Source organism: Parasteatoda tepidariorum, chromosome 9 (genome assembly GCF_982258835.1).
Source record: "Parasteatoda tepidariorum strain Cologne lab strain chromosome 9, Ptep-v5.0, whole genome shotgun sequence".
Classification (NCBI taxonomy): Eukaryota; Metazoa; Arthropoda; class Arachnida; order Araneae; family Theridiidae; genus Parasteatoda; species Parasteatoda tepidariorum.
The window spans coordinates 91,910,873-91,927,950 of NC_141763.1; the positions used below are offsets into that span (position 1 = coordinate 91,910,873).

At 29.4% G+C, this 17,078-nt stretch overlaps 2 protein-coding genes across 5 annotated transcripts in view; one reads left to right on the forward strand and one right to left on the reverse strand.

Moving 5' to 3' along the window:
- Positions 1 to 6,169, forward strand: part of LOC107447610 (dipeptidyl peptidase 3) — a 31,354-nt gene extending 25,185 nt beyond the window's left edge. For all 3 annotated transcript variants that reach the window (XM_016062560.4, XM_016062557.5, XM_016062559.4), the window contains exons 17-19: positions 881 to 1,060; positions 3,412 to 3,574; positions 5,974 to 6,169. In XM_016062560.4, coding sequence (XP_015918046.3) covers positions 881 to 1,060; positions 3,412 to 3,574; positions 5,974 to 6,110 — 480 coding nt within the window. In that variant the 3' untranslated portion in view covers positions 6,111 to 6,169. The remainder of the gene's footprint in view (positions 1 to 880; positions 1,061 to 3,411; positions 3,575 to 5,973) is intronic.
- A 1,564-nt stretch (positions 6,170 to 7,733) lies between these two features.
- Positions 7,734 to 16,985, reverse strand: LOC107441734 (uncharacterized). Of its 2 annotated transcripts, XM_071186071.2 has the most exons (3): positions 16,777 to 16,950; positions 16,424 to 16,497; positions 7,734 to 12,867 (listed from the first exon to the last, which is right to left on the reverse strand). In XM_071186071.2, exon 3 carries the CDS (start codon positions 12,859 to 12,861, stop codon positions 10,594 to 10,596), a length of 2,268 nt encoding a protein of 755 aa, XP_071042172.2. In that variant the 5' UTR covers positions 12,862 to 12,867; positions 16,424 to 16,497; positions 16,777 to 16,950; the 3' UTR covers positions 7,734 to 10,593. The 2 variants fall into 2 exon arrangements, with proteins under 2 accessions (XP_071042172.2, XP_015910585.3); XM_016055099.4 differs by lacking the exon at positions 16,424 to 16,497 and having other exon boundaries at positions 16,777 to 16,985.
- Positions 16,986 to 17,078: the final 93 nt, after the last annotated feature.

Here is a 17,078-nt window from a genome sequence, read left to right on the forward strand (position 1 = left end):
TTAGTTTTTTTAATATTTCTATAGTCTCTTTTGCTCGGATTTATTTGTGATTTATAACTGTCATTGAACAGCCAACCCAGTTTTTTGGGTTGACAATTACTAATGCTTAACGCCTTGTAATTTTGAACTCAATCCAGAAGATAAGGGAACTCCTGGATTAAGTATTGGGAGAAATTCATCTTCCTGGAGGACTTTTTGATGGAACTAATCCAAATTTGTTTTACATGGAAGAGAAAACCTCCAACGGTTAGCCTAACGGCAAGGGGACTCTAACCCATGATCCGTCTACCACTGAGGATATTTTACATTAGCAATGTGGTCAGTGCAAGCTGGATGCGGAATTCGTATTTACCAGCCATTGTTAGGATTCGAACCCTGTTCTCCTCATTGGAAGGCGAACCCTCTATCCCCTGAACCACTCTTGTTTTTTAAGATTATCTGGATTTAATATAATTCTAATTAGTCATGCAACGTATTAATGTAGTTTGCTTGTAATTGATATATAAGCGCAATTTTTTTGCTGAATTAGTGATTTTATCGTATTTTCCAAGGTGGTGAATGCTTAACATGGGCCCTGCTAATACTTGGATTCGTAGATCCCCCAATTTGCTCTTTATGTAATTCTAACAACCTGTGCAAAACTCATTTGTATTCTTGTTGTGGACTTGGGGACTTAGCAACAGCTAACATTGTTAAAAATCATTGTACTGAACTGTTGAAAAAAAGATAGATTAACTTATATTTCTAAATCTCAATTAATATTAATTCCCCTTCAGAATTTATGTTTAAGAAAAAATAGTTATTAATATTTTCTAAAAAAATTAAGGTCTTACCATTTACTTTTAAATATAATTTAATATTTTATCTCAAACGTTTTCAGGCTCATCGTCAAGCACGTTACGTAATGCTGCAAGTCATGCTTGAAGCCGGTGAGGATTTTGTAAAGATAGAGAAAGTGAAAGGGTCTGATGGAAATCCTGATCTTTTATTAACTTTAGATGCCTCTAAGATCAAAACAGTTGGAAAAGCAGCATTAGGGAATTTCTTGCGGAGATTACAGGTACATTCACCATCCTACAATAATGAAAAATCCACGCGATAAGTAATATTATAAAGCAGCGAATCCCAAATGGTGTTCCCCAAAACCCTAGAGTTCTGTGGGTTTGTCACCTGGGTTCTGATAGTTAGGATTTTTTTTTTCCTTCAAAAAAATTGGAAATGATTTTTGAAACCTGTAATTACCTTTTTAATTACTTGTAAGACCTGTAACCATTCATTTCATATTTCGGTTAATTTTGTGAAATTAAAGCAAAGTATTACTTAGAAATTATTATTATTTTTTTAAAAAAGCAACAATAGTTGCAATAATATTTTCCATCAAACTTTTCAATTAAAAAAAAAATTTCAAATAGAAATGTGTTTTTCTGATGACAATTCTTTATAGTTTTCATTGGATGCTTAAAATCAAATTGAGAAATTGACTAGAAGCCACTTCTGACCTGTGAATTAAACTGTCACTTAATTTTAAGATTTATATTGATGAAACAATGAAAAATTCATTAATTTTTTCATATTAATTATTTTCATGATGATTAGCAGTGTTTCTTTGGTTAATATTGCTAATGAACATTATTTACTAACTCTGTGTTTCCGTCTTTCATTTAGGGTTCCATAGCAGGAAACAATTGGGAACTGCTATTAAAGAGGGATAAAAAACATACTTTAGCAGTAGGATTGACTACTTTGTAGTTACCCTACTAATCCTTTTAGCCATATTTTTAACAGAATTTTGGTCATGGAAGGCAAGTTTCTTTCGCAGTAGGAAAGAAGAAAAAAAAGCCATGGAAAAAACTATTTATAAGAAATGTTTCTTACAACCCAAGGAGAAATTGAAAAATTTAAATTTTGAAATACAGTAGGGAACCGATTATCCGGAACGATCGGGACCATCGCTATTCTGGATAACTGATTTTTCCGGATTTCTGAATCGCTACAAAAAGTCGTTTTTTTTATTGTTAAATTCAACTAAAAAAAATATTTGAAAATAATCTTAAAAGAAGAAAAGACGACGAAGTAATACACTAATGATTATTTCCAAAATGATGGTAAGGTAAACATCTTTCAAAAAAGAAAGAAAAATCCTAAAATCTTATGAGGAAGAAAAAAAAATTTAAAAATGGAGGATAATTTATCGAAGTTCGTTCTGGTTTTTTGGTTTTCAGATTTCCGGATAACGGGTTCTGTACTGTACTTTCATTGCAATCTAGGTTAATTGGTAATATTGATGGCCTTACAGTTTCTGCTAAAGATTTATTTATAACTTAAGGATAAAAATTAGTTTGTGTTATTTTAATTTAAACAGGAAAAATTATTTTACTGTGAGAATTATATTTAAAACAAAATTTAATGTCTGATATTATTAAAAAATATGTTGATATTAAGAAAAAGTCATTATGAAAATTTTAATCAGTTAATGACAAAATTAGAGTTATATCTGTTAACACAAATTATTCTATTTTTTAACTTGCATTAAGTTTTTTGAGAACAGAATATGCATCAAACTAAATGTATCGAGTACTATAAGTTTATTTAATTGAAAGAGTGCATATTAATTTAGAAAAATAGTAAAACGAATCACATTTAAAAGTAAATTACTATGATTGGTTGTTATAAAGATTTTAAAATTCTGTGTGAAATTTTAGAATATTTTTATCAAACTAAATGATCAAGTACTATAAGTATATTTAGTTGAACAAAGAGTACATATTTATTTAGAAAAATAAAACAATAAATTGAATTGAATTTAAAAATAAATTGTAATGGTTGCTGTATAGATATTAAAATTATGTATAAAATTTAAATAAACATGAAATTAGAATATTTTTCTTTAAAAATACTTTCAAAATCTTATAACTTTTTTTTTACAATAATAAATTCTATGTATTTAAATTTAAAATATATTTAAATATAATACTTACTGCTGAACACCAATTGTTTTAATCATTTATAGTTACGACCATTTTGCCGAGTTTTTTTACCTTCTCATTTCTAAGTGTCTTAGAAAAAATATGTTTTGTTCTAACAATATTTCAAATTTAGATTTTAATGATGTTGAGTATTGTTCTAATTCATCCCGCAAATGTTCTATAGGGTATAAGTAGGAATTTGGAGTAAGCAGTAAAAATATATGGTTAGTTTTTACCACTCTTTGACAGAGGCTACAATATTTATTGGATCTTTTTTGTTTTGGAAGTACCTCTTGATAATGCTGTGAAAATAGATTCTTTGAATAATTCTACCCATTGACTTACAAAACTATCACACTAAATTATCCTTGGCAGAAATTAATTTGTTGTAATTATAATGTTGTAAATGTATCAAACATTCCTATATTTTTTTTTATTAATTTAGCTGTACAAAGCGACTGCAGACATTGAATCAGCTAGAAAAATGTACGATGGTTATTCCTTAGTGAGTTCAGAAACTGCCCATCCTTTCTTGGATTACAGAAATATTGTCATGGCAAGAAAGAAACCTAGAATTATGTTCGTACAAGTCAACACATTTGAAGAAGGTTTGAAATTTTTAGCTTCTCTTAACCACTAAAATTTATTTTCTTCCTTTTAACTATGTTCTTTTTAATATTCTAAAGTTGCCCGCAAATCATGTGCCTAAAAAAATGAATAAATAATTGTACAAAAAAATATTCAATACACTAAGGTTTGCTTATTTGTATCATACAACTCAGTTGTATAAACTCATAGTGGGGGCCAGGAAAGCCTGGTTGGTAGGGCACTGAGCCCGTGTCCAAGAAGGTTTGAAATATATATATGAATTATATGGGTTTGATCCCTGTAATCGTGACTGATGCACATTAAATCTGTCGAATCACTGAGTCCTCCATGTTCCCATAACAAATCATACCTCTGGCGATACTGATCCAGGAGTTTCCTTGTCTTCTGGATTGGTTCAAAATTACAAGGCTGCGGAGTTGAACATTAGTAGTCGTAAACCCAAAATTAGGTCTGCTCTTCAACAATGGCTATTTTTTTAAAAAAAAGAGCTCATAGTGGAAGTTATTTAATAAACCAATATTATAGTCGTGGAAACATGCTAATGAAACTTTCGAAAATATATTTAATTTACTTGTAAGAGAGAATTCCTCTCAATATATGTTTTGTACTACTATTTATTATTTTTGTTAATTCATTGAGTTGCTCTAATATGAGTTAAATTTTTAATGAATTAATTTTCACACATGTGAGGAAAAATATTTAATAAAAATATCCTTGCTCTAAAATTTAAAGATTTTTTTTATATCATATAAATAATTACCTTTAAAATAAATAATGTAAAAAATGTTATATTTAATTCTTTAATTTCTTTTTATAACTCTTCAAATGCACCTCTAGTGAAAACCTTGCTCCCTGGTCTTTGAATTGTACCTGTTAATGGGGGTCCTTCTGCCTGTAGTATCTCTGGTGCTTCATACTTGTGCTAAAAATCTATTTTCAATAGACCATGTTCCTTAACTTATTCAGTGGCGCACTCTCTTCTAGAAAATGATTTAAAGGGCCATTCCATGAACCCATTTGCCCTAGACGCATATGCGAATGTTCAGAAACTACATGCAATGACAGTGCTAACACTTCAGAACACCGCCTATTTTTCTTCCCAGACTATCAACAGATAAACTCAAGGATCGCTGAACAGGGAGAGAGGTAGAATGTGCTTTGACCCCCTCACATTTCATAAACAAAGGGACACATACCCTTCTAATATTACAGTTTTTCACTCAATATTTGTGTAATTTAATTAACAATTAAAGATAATTTTTTGTCTTGCATTCTTAAAAAAAAAAAAAAAAACATGCCTCTATTTCAAGCACATTTTAACAGTTCCTTAGTGAAAACTGCTACCAAATCATCCCCCCCCCCTCCGCAGAGGAAATGTAATCCCTATTGCTAAACAATGGGCAGAATTCTTAGTTTAAAATGTTACAGCGAACAAAAAAAAAAAAAAAGCAGTGAAACAGAATGAAAAAAGATATCGTTAAATGAATAATTTACCGGCAAACAATTTCTAATACTAATTGTACTTTAATTCATAAAGTTAATTCAAATCTTAGAATTGCAGGTTCGAATTCTTGGCTGCCATTTTGTGTGGTTCAGATAATTCGGATCCGGTTGGTATATATGTAGAGAGAAGGGGGGGGGAAGGAGGGAGCCCACTTTTAAGATAAATCCGTGGTCACTTGGATTAACCTGATGTTGTTGGTCTAATTAACAGGTAAAGACTGTAGCCTTGTAATTTTGAACGTATTCAGAAAAGAAGGAAACTCCTGCATCAGTACCCCCAGAGGCATTGATTTGTTATAGGAACATTTGCGACTCTGCAGATTTAACGTGTATCAGTCACCATTTACTTCACGGGGAGTCTTCGACCGGCGGGGATCGAACCCAAGAACTCTTGGACATGGGTAAATTTACAGTACTGAAATTAATGAATAACAATTTAAAATATATGAAAAAAAATATTTGAAGTTGAGAATTTTTATATAACAGGCATAAAATTTTTCTTTGACTCTGTAATATTTCCTATTTTTAATTTCTTTAGCATTTTCTGATTTTTTGTTACATTTCTGCTCATTGTGAAAAATAATCATGCTGCCAAAAATTTTCTATCATACATTTTCTAAAGTGTATAAAATCTATTTAAATCCATGGATTGGTAAAGATTAAAGCCCTGAAAATAGTCTTTTATTAAAAGAATCCTTCATTATTCTGTTTTTGAAAAGTTAGCTATCACTAATTTGTATTATTACTCTATTTAAATTAAATGAATAAACTTAGCCAAACTATGACAAAGTTTTTAATAAGCTAGATATTGTTAGTAATATAATTGAATAGAAATTGCAGTTTCTGTATTATAATGTTTATTAATTTATTTAATTTAAATAATTGTATTTTTTAGATGGTAAAGTTGTATTAAAGAACTATGATTCAACTGTTGAAGGGATGATAAAATCATGGATAGATCGTTTTCCTGATAGTTCTATATGTGATATTTTGGAAGAACTATGGAAGAAAGACAGTGCCTATTTTGTTTAAAACAAATAAAACTTATTTTTGTTACATTAACTTAATAAACACATTTTTTAATATTGTTATTTAGCTTAAGATTTTTTTAATAGCTTCATTTTTAAAATGGAAATCTAGAACACAAACATCTAAACCACGTGTTATTTACTTGTTCAATTCAATACAGATCAGTAATTCTGCTACACATTTCTCCCAAAATGGGAAAATCTAAAACGACAATATTGTGCTTTATTTTTCCTTGTTAAAGTATTTTACCAAATTCTATTAAAAAAAAAATTAAAAAAAACTTGAATTAGGAAGGAAAAAAAAAAACAGTTTTATGTTGCAAAAATTAAACTAGTAAATTTAAAAGTTTTTTTTTTTATCTTCATTGTTGATAGCTGGAGAAGAAAGTAATTGTTTAATTGATACAAGAATTTCGGTTTTAATTCTTTGTAAAATTACTATTACTCAATCAATTACTTATTGCTTTTTTCCGTAAATATTTTTATGAATATCTTTGAGATTTTCGTTATTTTAAATAGGGATCCACTTCAGAAAAAGGACTGAAAAAATCTAGCAAAATTACAGTTTTTGTCAGGTCTTTCCAATATTCTGTGCTCTTAAATAATTTTAATTATTAAAATATTTATGGGACTGTTATTATGATTCCAATTAACAGTGTTTTATAGATTCTCCTATTTTTCTTTACATGTATTTTAGTGTAAATTTAATGTTAAAAATTCAGCTTTTGTCAGTAACTCCAGCCATTCAAACACACACGTATATGTAACACCAAAACTTTTAATAAAATATTAACCATAACCCTCTACTAAAAATTTTCTAATTTTATCTTTTAGAAATGCTTAGTGAAATGCATATTACCATGTTTTTTCATTAGACCTAGACTCTTGTTATGAAAAAAATATTTATGATAACATTTTACAATAACCACAATACATATACATACAAGGGATACGGCTGCTCAAAAAAGAACATCTTCTTTCAAACAAAAGTATTTGCTGGATTTCTTTTGCAATGGAAAATAAAGAAAAATGTGGTTAAATCAGTAATTGACTAAAAAATTTAAAAAGCTGAAAATTGGTTAAAAAAATTCAAAATGAAAAAAAAGTTTGAAAGAAATAAATAAAAAATATTTAAAAATTGAAATTTTTTTTTTTAAACAGAGCTATTTTAGATAGTACTGCCAGTTCTAACCCTTGAAAAAGTAAAGAAGAGAAGGTAGTGCATAAATAATAATCATTTAAACTAGATTTCACACAACTTTCCAACTATTCGAACCACGTTCGGTCCCGAGCAGTTCAGATAATCGGCGCTCTGCTGTATTTTAATTTAGTAAATAAAATTTTAAAAAATTCCTTAACTTCACACAATTGTTTTTATACATATAGGTTAAGTTTATTAGAAATTAGCTTATATATTTAATAATTATGGGTGGAATTGTTATTACTATCAAAAATGTAATTTTTCTCCAAGTAACATGAAAGTTAAATGGCAGAAGTTCTAACGTGACAATTCAGTTAACTAATTCCATAATGGAAGCGCAGTTTCATCAGTCATTATCTTTCTACATCTATGCTATATAAATCCTTATAACCGCCTGTTTGGATGCCAGTAAATAAAAAACACATAGAAAATACTTTTACATTTATTGATCTTCAAAATTAAAGCCCATGAACCAAAAAATATATCACACAGATAAATACAACAATTATACACAAATCCATAGGTAAAAATCCATTCTTTCCATGAAGGAACAGAAGACACTAACATAATTTTATTAAAATTAAATTTTTTTATAGCTTTTGTTTAAAAAAGTCATATGTAAAAAGCTTTTATAGAACACCTCCGAAATTTATCATTGTGTCTATTTAATCTGTTAAAACTTAAAAAAATTTTTTTTATATAAAACACGACTTTTATGCTTTGCAAACTTATTTTAAAGGGTGGTGGAAGAAAATTATCTGATGCACAATAGCAAGTACTAAATAACATAACTATGCAGCTAGTACTGTGTCTACATAACGACTAAGTTTTCCTTGATGGCTTGACATTTTTTACATAAATATTTAAGATTGAGAAGAAATTTGATTTAATGAAATAAAATTTTATAAATACACATTTAACTTGAGTATCATTCAGTAATTGGGCATATAATATTCAAGTGATAATCAAATTATAGTCAGAAACAGCTTCAATGTGTCCTTTTAATTGCAATTCTGTCTTTAGTAGACTGGAAATATGGTTATTAGATTTGTGCTCCAACATCATAAAAGCTTAAATTAGCAAAGAAAATTTTATTTTTTGAACTTACCATACATCCCAGTGTATAAGTCAAACCCTATTTTTTATTATGAGTAAATTTCTGACAAGTCAGTTGTACGAGTCGACCACTGAAAATATTTCTGAAAGACTCGTGAATAAATTAAATTAACTTTTCTTAATCTCAATTTTTTAAACGTAATTTAAAGTAGTGTTTCTAAAAAAAAAAAAAATTTATATGTATAGAAAATGCAAAATAAATTGTATATATATTAAAATAATTTTTGAAAGGGATGAATTAATCCATATCTATCTCATTTATAATTTATCAATATTTCACTATCAACGAATGTGCAACTTTATTACTGGTGTACGTCGACCCCAGAATTTTCGTAAAATTTAAGGGATTGTGAAGTCGATTTAGATACCGCTGATACATGTTAATATAGTGTAAAAAAAAAGAAAAAGCTCTTAATTATGGAGACAATAAAAAAAAATGCAAAACTATTATTGATACCAGTAATGCTTAATTAAATAATGACTGCTGGAAATTTGCACCTAATATAAATACAGTGGTAATAGTTCTTTTTCTTCACCTGAAGAGTATGTAAATGTTACGCTGCTTAAATAAGATTATCCATATATTGATTAAATTAATTTCATATCTAGGTTAAGATTTTAAAACAGAACATGCTCTCAAACCATGTAACAATTAAATGGCAGAAATCTGTCTAAAATGAAAACCACAACTGAGTAATGATAATTTTTTGAAAAATACGAGATTCTTTGGAGGATAGAACTTTTGGGGATAGTTATAGCCACACAGCACTTATTTATTGATGTTAAATTTTGGAGAATTCAGGTGGCACTTATTGAATATTTTTAGAGCGGTAAAAGGTTCCTCTAACATTTAGCATCAAGAAGTTTACGACAACCTTAGAAAGCCTCTCTTCCATCGATACCTACATTAAAACACCAAACGTACAAATGGTTCAAATTTGTGTAGATTGTTTTTAGATTTCTCTAATTTAAAGCCTTTTGACAAAAAAGAATAAATTCTAATTGCAATCTTCATTTCCTCATGCACAAAAAAGTGCAATGAATTTTCACACATAAACTTTTAAACCTAATTTATTTTGTATCACTAAAATTTAATTTAGAATCTTCAAGATAATAATATATATTTATGCACAAAGGGCTTTAGGTATAAGGCTTGGAAAAGCAGTTTAAATGTTTTCAAAACTTAAGAATTTTCACTTTTATAAGATCTGAATTGAAAAAGCTGATAGATGAAAATACAAACAAAAAAGGAAAAGATTTTTAAGTAATTTTTATCACAAAATAAAAAGCAACAATTTTGAGTTTAATTTTCCTTTGTTTTAGTAAGAATGACAGTAATAAATTGATTAAAATTTAAAGCTTTCGTGAAATATAATTTAGCGGCAAGCTTAAAAAAATATCATAATTTACAACATTTAAGCTCCATAAATAGTTGTCACTTGCCTAGTTTATGGCTTCAAGGGATGTTTTCCCCACCAATGAACACATGATTGCTTGTGATCGAAACTCTAACTTCACAAAAAAAAGAAAGAAACTTATTTTCTATCACAGGCTTTAGCTTGCAAATGAGATTAACATTTATTACTTTGTTTAAAATTTTATTTTTTATAACCTTTTATTTTCTTAGTAAAAAACATTATTGTATAAAAAAAAAGTTCAATGCAAGGTTTAAATTTTCCTTTATTTCAATTATTTTTTTCAAAAAATTTATGATTAAATCAATTTTCACAAATTAACTTCAAAAATACATTTGAATTGCATGATCTGAAATGTAACAAAAATCTTTACAATAATTTTGAACAGATAATTTTTTTAGCACTTTCGGTTAGCCTAATGAAAGGAAATTCAACTTTTTTTTTAAAAAATTTTATTTTTTAAAAACAAAACAAAATGACCCTCACCCAAGATAAATAAATAAAAAATAGTTGAATTTACTTATGCTTAGTTAACCGATAAGTATCTTTTTTTCCTTCTTTCCTTCATTAAATTCAGATAAATGCGAAACACAAAAATTAAAATTCTCTATTTTTATAAACATTGTTTTCAAATCCATCTTTTTAAGACTTCCTTTCAAAAAATAAATAATTTATTATGCTAAATATTTTACCAAGCGGACTTTAAGAGATAATTAAGAGAACTGCTCATCCTTAAATAACAAACTATAATTTAACTATTCTTGCAAACCAGCATGTTTAACTCTTAAAAGTACAGGAACGGAAGTACATGGTATTAAACCTTTTTCTGTTATGACTACAGAAATGAAATCTGATGGTGTTACATCATACAAAAGGTTATATATTTGCAGAGAAGACAAGTCGCGCCACTTTAGAAGGCTATCTTTCTTATCGAGGCTCATCGTTACCAGATCATCGGGATTTCCAAGCTCATTGTGCACAATAGAATCTGTAAGTGTTCTTTCCCAAAATTTGTAAGTTTCACAACATACTAGAACAGGAACGCTATTTGTAGAACCAACTAGTGACAATATTTTACACCCTAAGCGTGACATAACAAATCCATTGGCTAATAAAGCATGGGCTCCTATTATGACTTTATTAACCTTTTTAATAACGTAAGAAACAGCATTGATAGATATGTACGAGCACTGCAACCCATGCTTGACGAGCCGGCGAAGCATTTCCAAACCTTCCAACTTGGCTCTGGAGTCAACAACAATGACATGAAACTTTTTATTTTGGTCATGGGCTTTACAAAGCACATCTTTTACGAGTGAAGAGTAGGCAAAGACTAAGATGGTGTCGTTGTTGACGATTTTTGCCGATGCTGAAATAGTAATTGCTTCTTTAGCTAGCAGAATTTCTTCCCTTACATAATCATTAATAGACTGGCAAAGGCTTTCCTTGGCTCTTGCATCATCCATTCCTTCTGGTATATGGTTAATTTGGTGCTTTAAAAACTTCATGGCATTTCCTATATTAACTGACAGAGGTCGACAACTATTAAGATAGTCAAAGTAGTTTTGAAGTTTAGATTCCAAATCTTTAGAAAGAGTTTTAGTTTGAGGTGTTTGATAGTCCACTATAACTTGCCTAACAGCACCTAAAAAGCCAACACATCGTGCATTTGAACCAAACAATATGCCTTTAGCATAGTGAGAACCCAATTCTAATATGGGTGGGGGTATTTTTGAATTATTAAATGTTATCTTTTTTGACAGTAAATCTTTACGCTGAGGCAAATGAGAAAAAATCTGTACTTTTCTGTGTATTTCTTGCTCAACAGGTGGTTTAGAAATACTTTTATTGGGAGAGACATCTTTGATAACAACGACTTGTTTAGATACAGGTTGTTCATTGGATTTCGTTGTCACTTTAGTTTGTTCAGAATTTTGTGCTTTAATGTCTTTTTCAGTACCTTTTGCTAATTTAGCAGCTCTTTGTGCTTCTTGTTTGGCACGCCTTTCTGCTTTTAACTGTGCTTTTGTGGGCTTATTTTCTTCTCCATCTTCAGTCACAGTGCTGTTAACCTCAGCATTATCACCATTTTTAGATACTGAGTTTTCTTCCTTGTTCTTAATCATGTTGCTTATTTTATTAAGGCTCGAATCAACATTGAAATCAGTTTTTTTCTTTTCTTCATTGTTTGAATCAGAGTACACAGGAAATATACTGACTGAAGAGCTGTTTTCATTTTGAGCAGCTGCGTGAGCGAATGGTACGTTACTTTCAGTTTTGTTAAGTTCAGGATTTTTCAATACAACCATTGGCACATTATTTTTAGAATTTCCAGATGCATTATTATCGGGCACTTGTCTACTTGCACTTGAAAAGCTGTCGTGGCTAACTAAAAGCACACAATTACCACCGTCGGCAGGCAATTTCACATAAGTAGGAGTTGAGTCATCATTTGCTGGAACTGGAGCAGACGGAGCTGGGGCGGATTCACTTTCAGAGTTCTTTTTATTTTTTTTTTTCTTCTTCTTTTTCATAGAATTCGAACTTGGAGCTTCAGATGCTTCTTTTTTATCACTAACAGAATTAGTCTTATCTTCAGATGTAGTTTCCTTCAAAGGGACGACAGGGGAATTAGAAATTGTAACACTTATTTCAGGATGGTTTACGAGCTCTATGTGATTTTCTTTGAAATTCAATAAACTTTGGTTATCTTCTTCATTAGGTAAAGATTCACCAGCATTTTCGGTTGATTGCTGCTGTTTCTTTTTCTTCTTCTTCTTTTTTTTAGTCGTACTATTAGTTACTTCGGTTTCATTTTTCATCATGGTTACTTCAACATCATTGAATGTAGTCGTTACGCCAACCTTTTGTGGCAATGCTGCAGCAAGGGCTATGTTAGATTTCTGAGCATCATTTTCTTTGAGATTTTCTTCCGGACTTTTCAATTCATGTTGGTTTCCATTTAATTTGTTTGCTTTCTTTTTCTTTTTGTTCTTCTTCTGACTTTGTTGAGGTTCAGACATTCTTTACTAAAGAGAAAAATTTCAAATTACATTTTATAAAATAATAGTTTTTAAACAAAAATATTTGTAATGAATTTAATGCTACTATTAGGACTGGGTGATGTATTGATACAACAAAAAATATCGATTTAAAACATACATTGTCATGCCGATATAGTGGCTTTCGTTTCTCGCAATGCATTATTACTCTGATTTAAGCTACTGTTATAACAAGACACATATCATTTAACATCAAAGAATCTTTAATCAAACGCTGTTAATGAGCGTAACAAACATGATTTTGATTACTACTGCAAAGCTACTTCAGCTACAAAACAAAGATGTTCGCTTCGCGAAGTTGAATGGGAAAGAAAATTTAATCGTGTTGGGATCTTATGTGTGGATCAGTGTCAAAATGTAGAACACAATGCAGTTTTTTTCCAAGATCTTTTTTTTCTTCAAGGTTTTACGTTCCTGGAATATTATTTTTAATGGGATTTCTGTTACTGTGCATTATTTTGCTGGGATTTAAAATTTTTTTCAAAATTATTTTCAGTGGGACTTCTGTTGTTTTACGATTTCCATGCAGGAACTTTTTTTTGTCAGGATTTAACAATGTTTCTTTTAGATCACTTTTAGTGGGACTACTGTGACTTTGCGACTGCTGGATATTATTTCATTTTTAACTCAAGCTATTTATAAAAAAAAAATTTCCTTGTTTTTATCTTAAAACATTTTTTTTCATTTTAAGCAGTACAATTTAATAGGCGTATTTTGCATTTTAATAATTTATACTTTGTTAAAAAGCATTTTTTGCCTTTACTCCTTTTTTTCATTTTTTAATTATTTAAATGCACACAAGTGTAATAATTAAGTAGATTTTTTTTAAAACAATAAATTAGTCATTTTTGTTTTTAAAAAAAATTAAAACAAAGCTGACATTTATTTGATATTTGGTCATTAGTCAATCAAACTTTAATTTACGTAAAAAAAATTCAATTTTTTTCTTTTCAAAGCTGTTTTTTTTAATCAAAATCATTTATACTTAATATAAATATATTTTGTTAAATCTCAAGCTATTTTTATTGAAAAAATAGCTTGAATTCAGAGAGAAAATTTTTCTTTCAATTTTAAATTAACCATTAGTTGAGTATAATAAATTCAGCTTTGCACCCTCGGTTATAAAATGAACAAAAAATCAACTTCTTTACCGACCTCTGTGGTTAGTAAAACTCCAAACCACTTTCAAATAAGAAGCTAACATTTCTGAGTACCACCACCGAGACAAAATTTTACCTGGCCTTCTGCGCTAAACCTCACAAGCACTAATATCAATCCACAAGATAATTTTAATAGTAGTAGTATTTAAAATTAACCAATTTATAACAATATAAGTATTTTCGGTTTAAAAAAAAAGTCTACACACATCGAGGGAAGCAGCATAATCTTCTTAATTTTATAACTTAGGTCTAAATTTTTAAAGGTAGAAGTTTTTCAACTAAAAATTAGTCTAACACTTGTTCTTCAACCCTTATTTCTCTACAAAACATTGAGTTCAAAAGTATATCAAAATTTTGCATCCCCAAAAGAAAGATCTTTCTACAAGAAGTTCCTGTAACGCCATGATTCTGCCACTGGATACACCACCTATTCTTATTCTCAGACTATAGCCAGATGATCATAACGCTTTTAGCCTGCTTTATAGAAAATGTCTCGGCATGACTCTTTGGCAATATATTATGTGAGCAGACTGAGTATTTCCATAATACTGTTACAATTAAAGTAGTTAAAATATTCAGTACAAATAGTAATGTTTCTTCAATAGTAAATTGAGCATAAGTCGGGTTTAAATATATGACTACTTTGCAACCTCTGCCCCAGACTATTTAAGGGAAAAAAAAAAAAGATAAATTTTTCAAGGGAAACAAAGGACTATTATTCGTTACAATTTATTTATCACGTTTTAAGCAAGTGTTAGGGGTGTAACCATATTCCCAAATGTTCGGACCATATAAACTACTAATTTCAAGGCTCCCCAATGTGTTCTTTTACTGTCAAACTCTTCAAGTTAGTCTTCTTCTGGATTTTTTTCCTTCAGTTTGTCCCCTAAGAGATGTTGGAGCTTGGGGATTATTTAGGCACAAGCTACAGTTATCAAGAAATCCTCCTAAGTTATGGTTTGCCCATTAAAGTGAAAGCATTTGGGCCACAGAAGTCTTAAAAATAGAAATTCCTTTGGTGGCATCTTAATTATATGAAAAAGACTTTTTAACTATAGTGGCATTAAAAAATAAATACAGGAATCGTTTGTTATCGATTGAACAGAATCGCTTAGATTTGTTTCGAACATGGAGCCATATGTAAACAAGCTTTTAATGGGAAAACTAAATCATTTTATTAATTATATAGATGACACAATAAAATATGCTCAATAATACTATAACTTAGGGTGTAATTTTAAAAATAGTTTGATTTATCAGTCTGTGGAAATGGGTAGTAAGTTACTTTTAATTTTGTAGGAAAATTCCTGTATTATGATCTTAAACATAATAATCGCTTAAATTTTGGAAACTTCCGGGCAGAGGCCTGCAAGACACTAAATGTAACATCACAAAAGGGGACCAACTCTAAAGGTGTAACTCATAGTCACCCCGGGGCAAACCTTAATGTTTTTTTTATTTTAAAATTGCAAGTTTAAAATATACTAGGCGCATGGGTAGTAGCAGTTAGCATGACAAATCATGATAGGGAAATATACCCAATTTTGCAACCCTTCAGACAATGCAATTTATTATTGTCTCTGCTACGTTATTAATAAACAAAATTACAACTAAGTGCCCCACATTTCTCTTATTTGTGGAAAGAGAAAATAAACCAAAAACTGACCGCATAACAACGAACAAAAATTGCAGTGACCTGAAGGTGACTTTAATGAAAACTAAGAATTATCATGTTAACCAAATATGAAGTTTCAGTAATATTGGCCAAACCATGAGGAATCTGAATTGACACTCTAAACAATTTAATTTAATATGCTTAATGTTCAACAAATTTAACTACTTCCAATTGAAGTACGAAGAGTAACAACTTTGTTAACTTGATCGGTGGCATTGGTATTCCAGTGTCATGTTCTAGCAATTACTATGCAAACATTACTATATTGTTTAAAAAAACACACGAAACACATTCGAAATATAAATGTCACAAATATGCCATAGGGGAGATTTCCGTATCGTGATCTGTGGCAGAATAATCGCCAAGTCTTGGAAACTTCCGGGCAGTGGCGTGCGAGAAACTAAAAAAACCATCACAGAAAGGTATAAATCGTAGCCACCCACAGGCGAACATCCTCATATTTTTTTAAAAAAATTGCAATAAAATCTACAGGGGTCTGTATAGGTTTTTCTGAGAGGTACCTATTTTGTGAAAATTTTGACATAATTTGTGAAAAATTAAAAATTATATTAAAAGATCACACAAAAATATGGATTTATCGTTTCTTAAGGGATACGAAAATAAAATTTTAAGAAAAAATTATTTTGTTTCCTAAAGTTGAATTTGTGAAGATACCGCTATACAGTACCTGGACAGACCCCTGATCTATTTGGCGATTGTAATTGGTGCGACAGATCACGATACGGAAATATCCATGTCATTCTATCAAAAGTAAAAATAATAATTGTCAAATTTTAGGACACGAGAGCATTTAAACAAAAATAATTCCTTTCTTACATTGTCAATAATTTTAAATAAGTACAGAGCCAATTTTCGGCAAGGCAATAAATAAAATTATAGTCCATGAGGACATTTAAATAAAAATAATTCCTTTCTTAAATTGACAATAACTTTAAATAAGTACAGAGCCAATTTTTGGCAAAGCAATATATAAAAATATAAGACACGAGGGCATTTAAATAAAAATAATTCATTTCTTACATTGACAATAACTTTAAAGAAGTACAGAGCCAATTTTTTATATCGTTACTAATGGATCATCTTCAATAACCAATATCAATTTTCAAGACTGCTGTTTTTTTCAATAATCAATAAATTTTTTGGGAAGTCGAAGTTTTTGAAAATTTACTTGTTTGTTTTGTTTCATCATTCATCATTGTTCTCATGTTTTCACTTTACTTTTTATAATTATTAAAATAATATAAATTTATTAAAATATTGTTTCAAAAATTTAGCAAAATGGAAAAATGTACCATAAAAATTTTTGAAATCCAAATTTGCCT

Coding starts and splice junctions, on each gene's coding strand:
- LOC107441734 (XM_016055099.4), bottom strand. CDS start 12,861: ATGTCTGAACCTCAACAAAGTCAGAAGAAGAACAAAAAGAAAAAGAAA.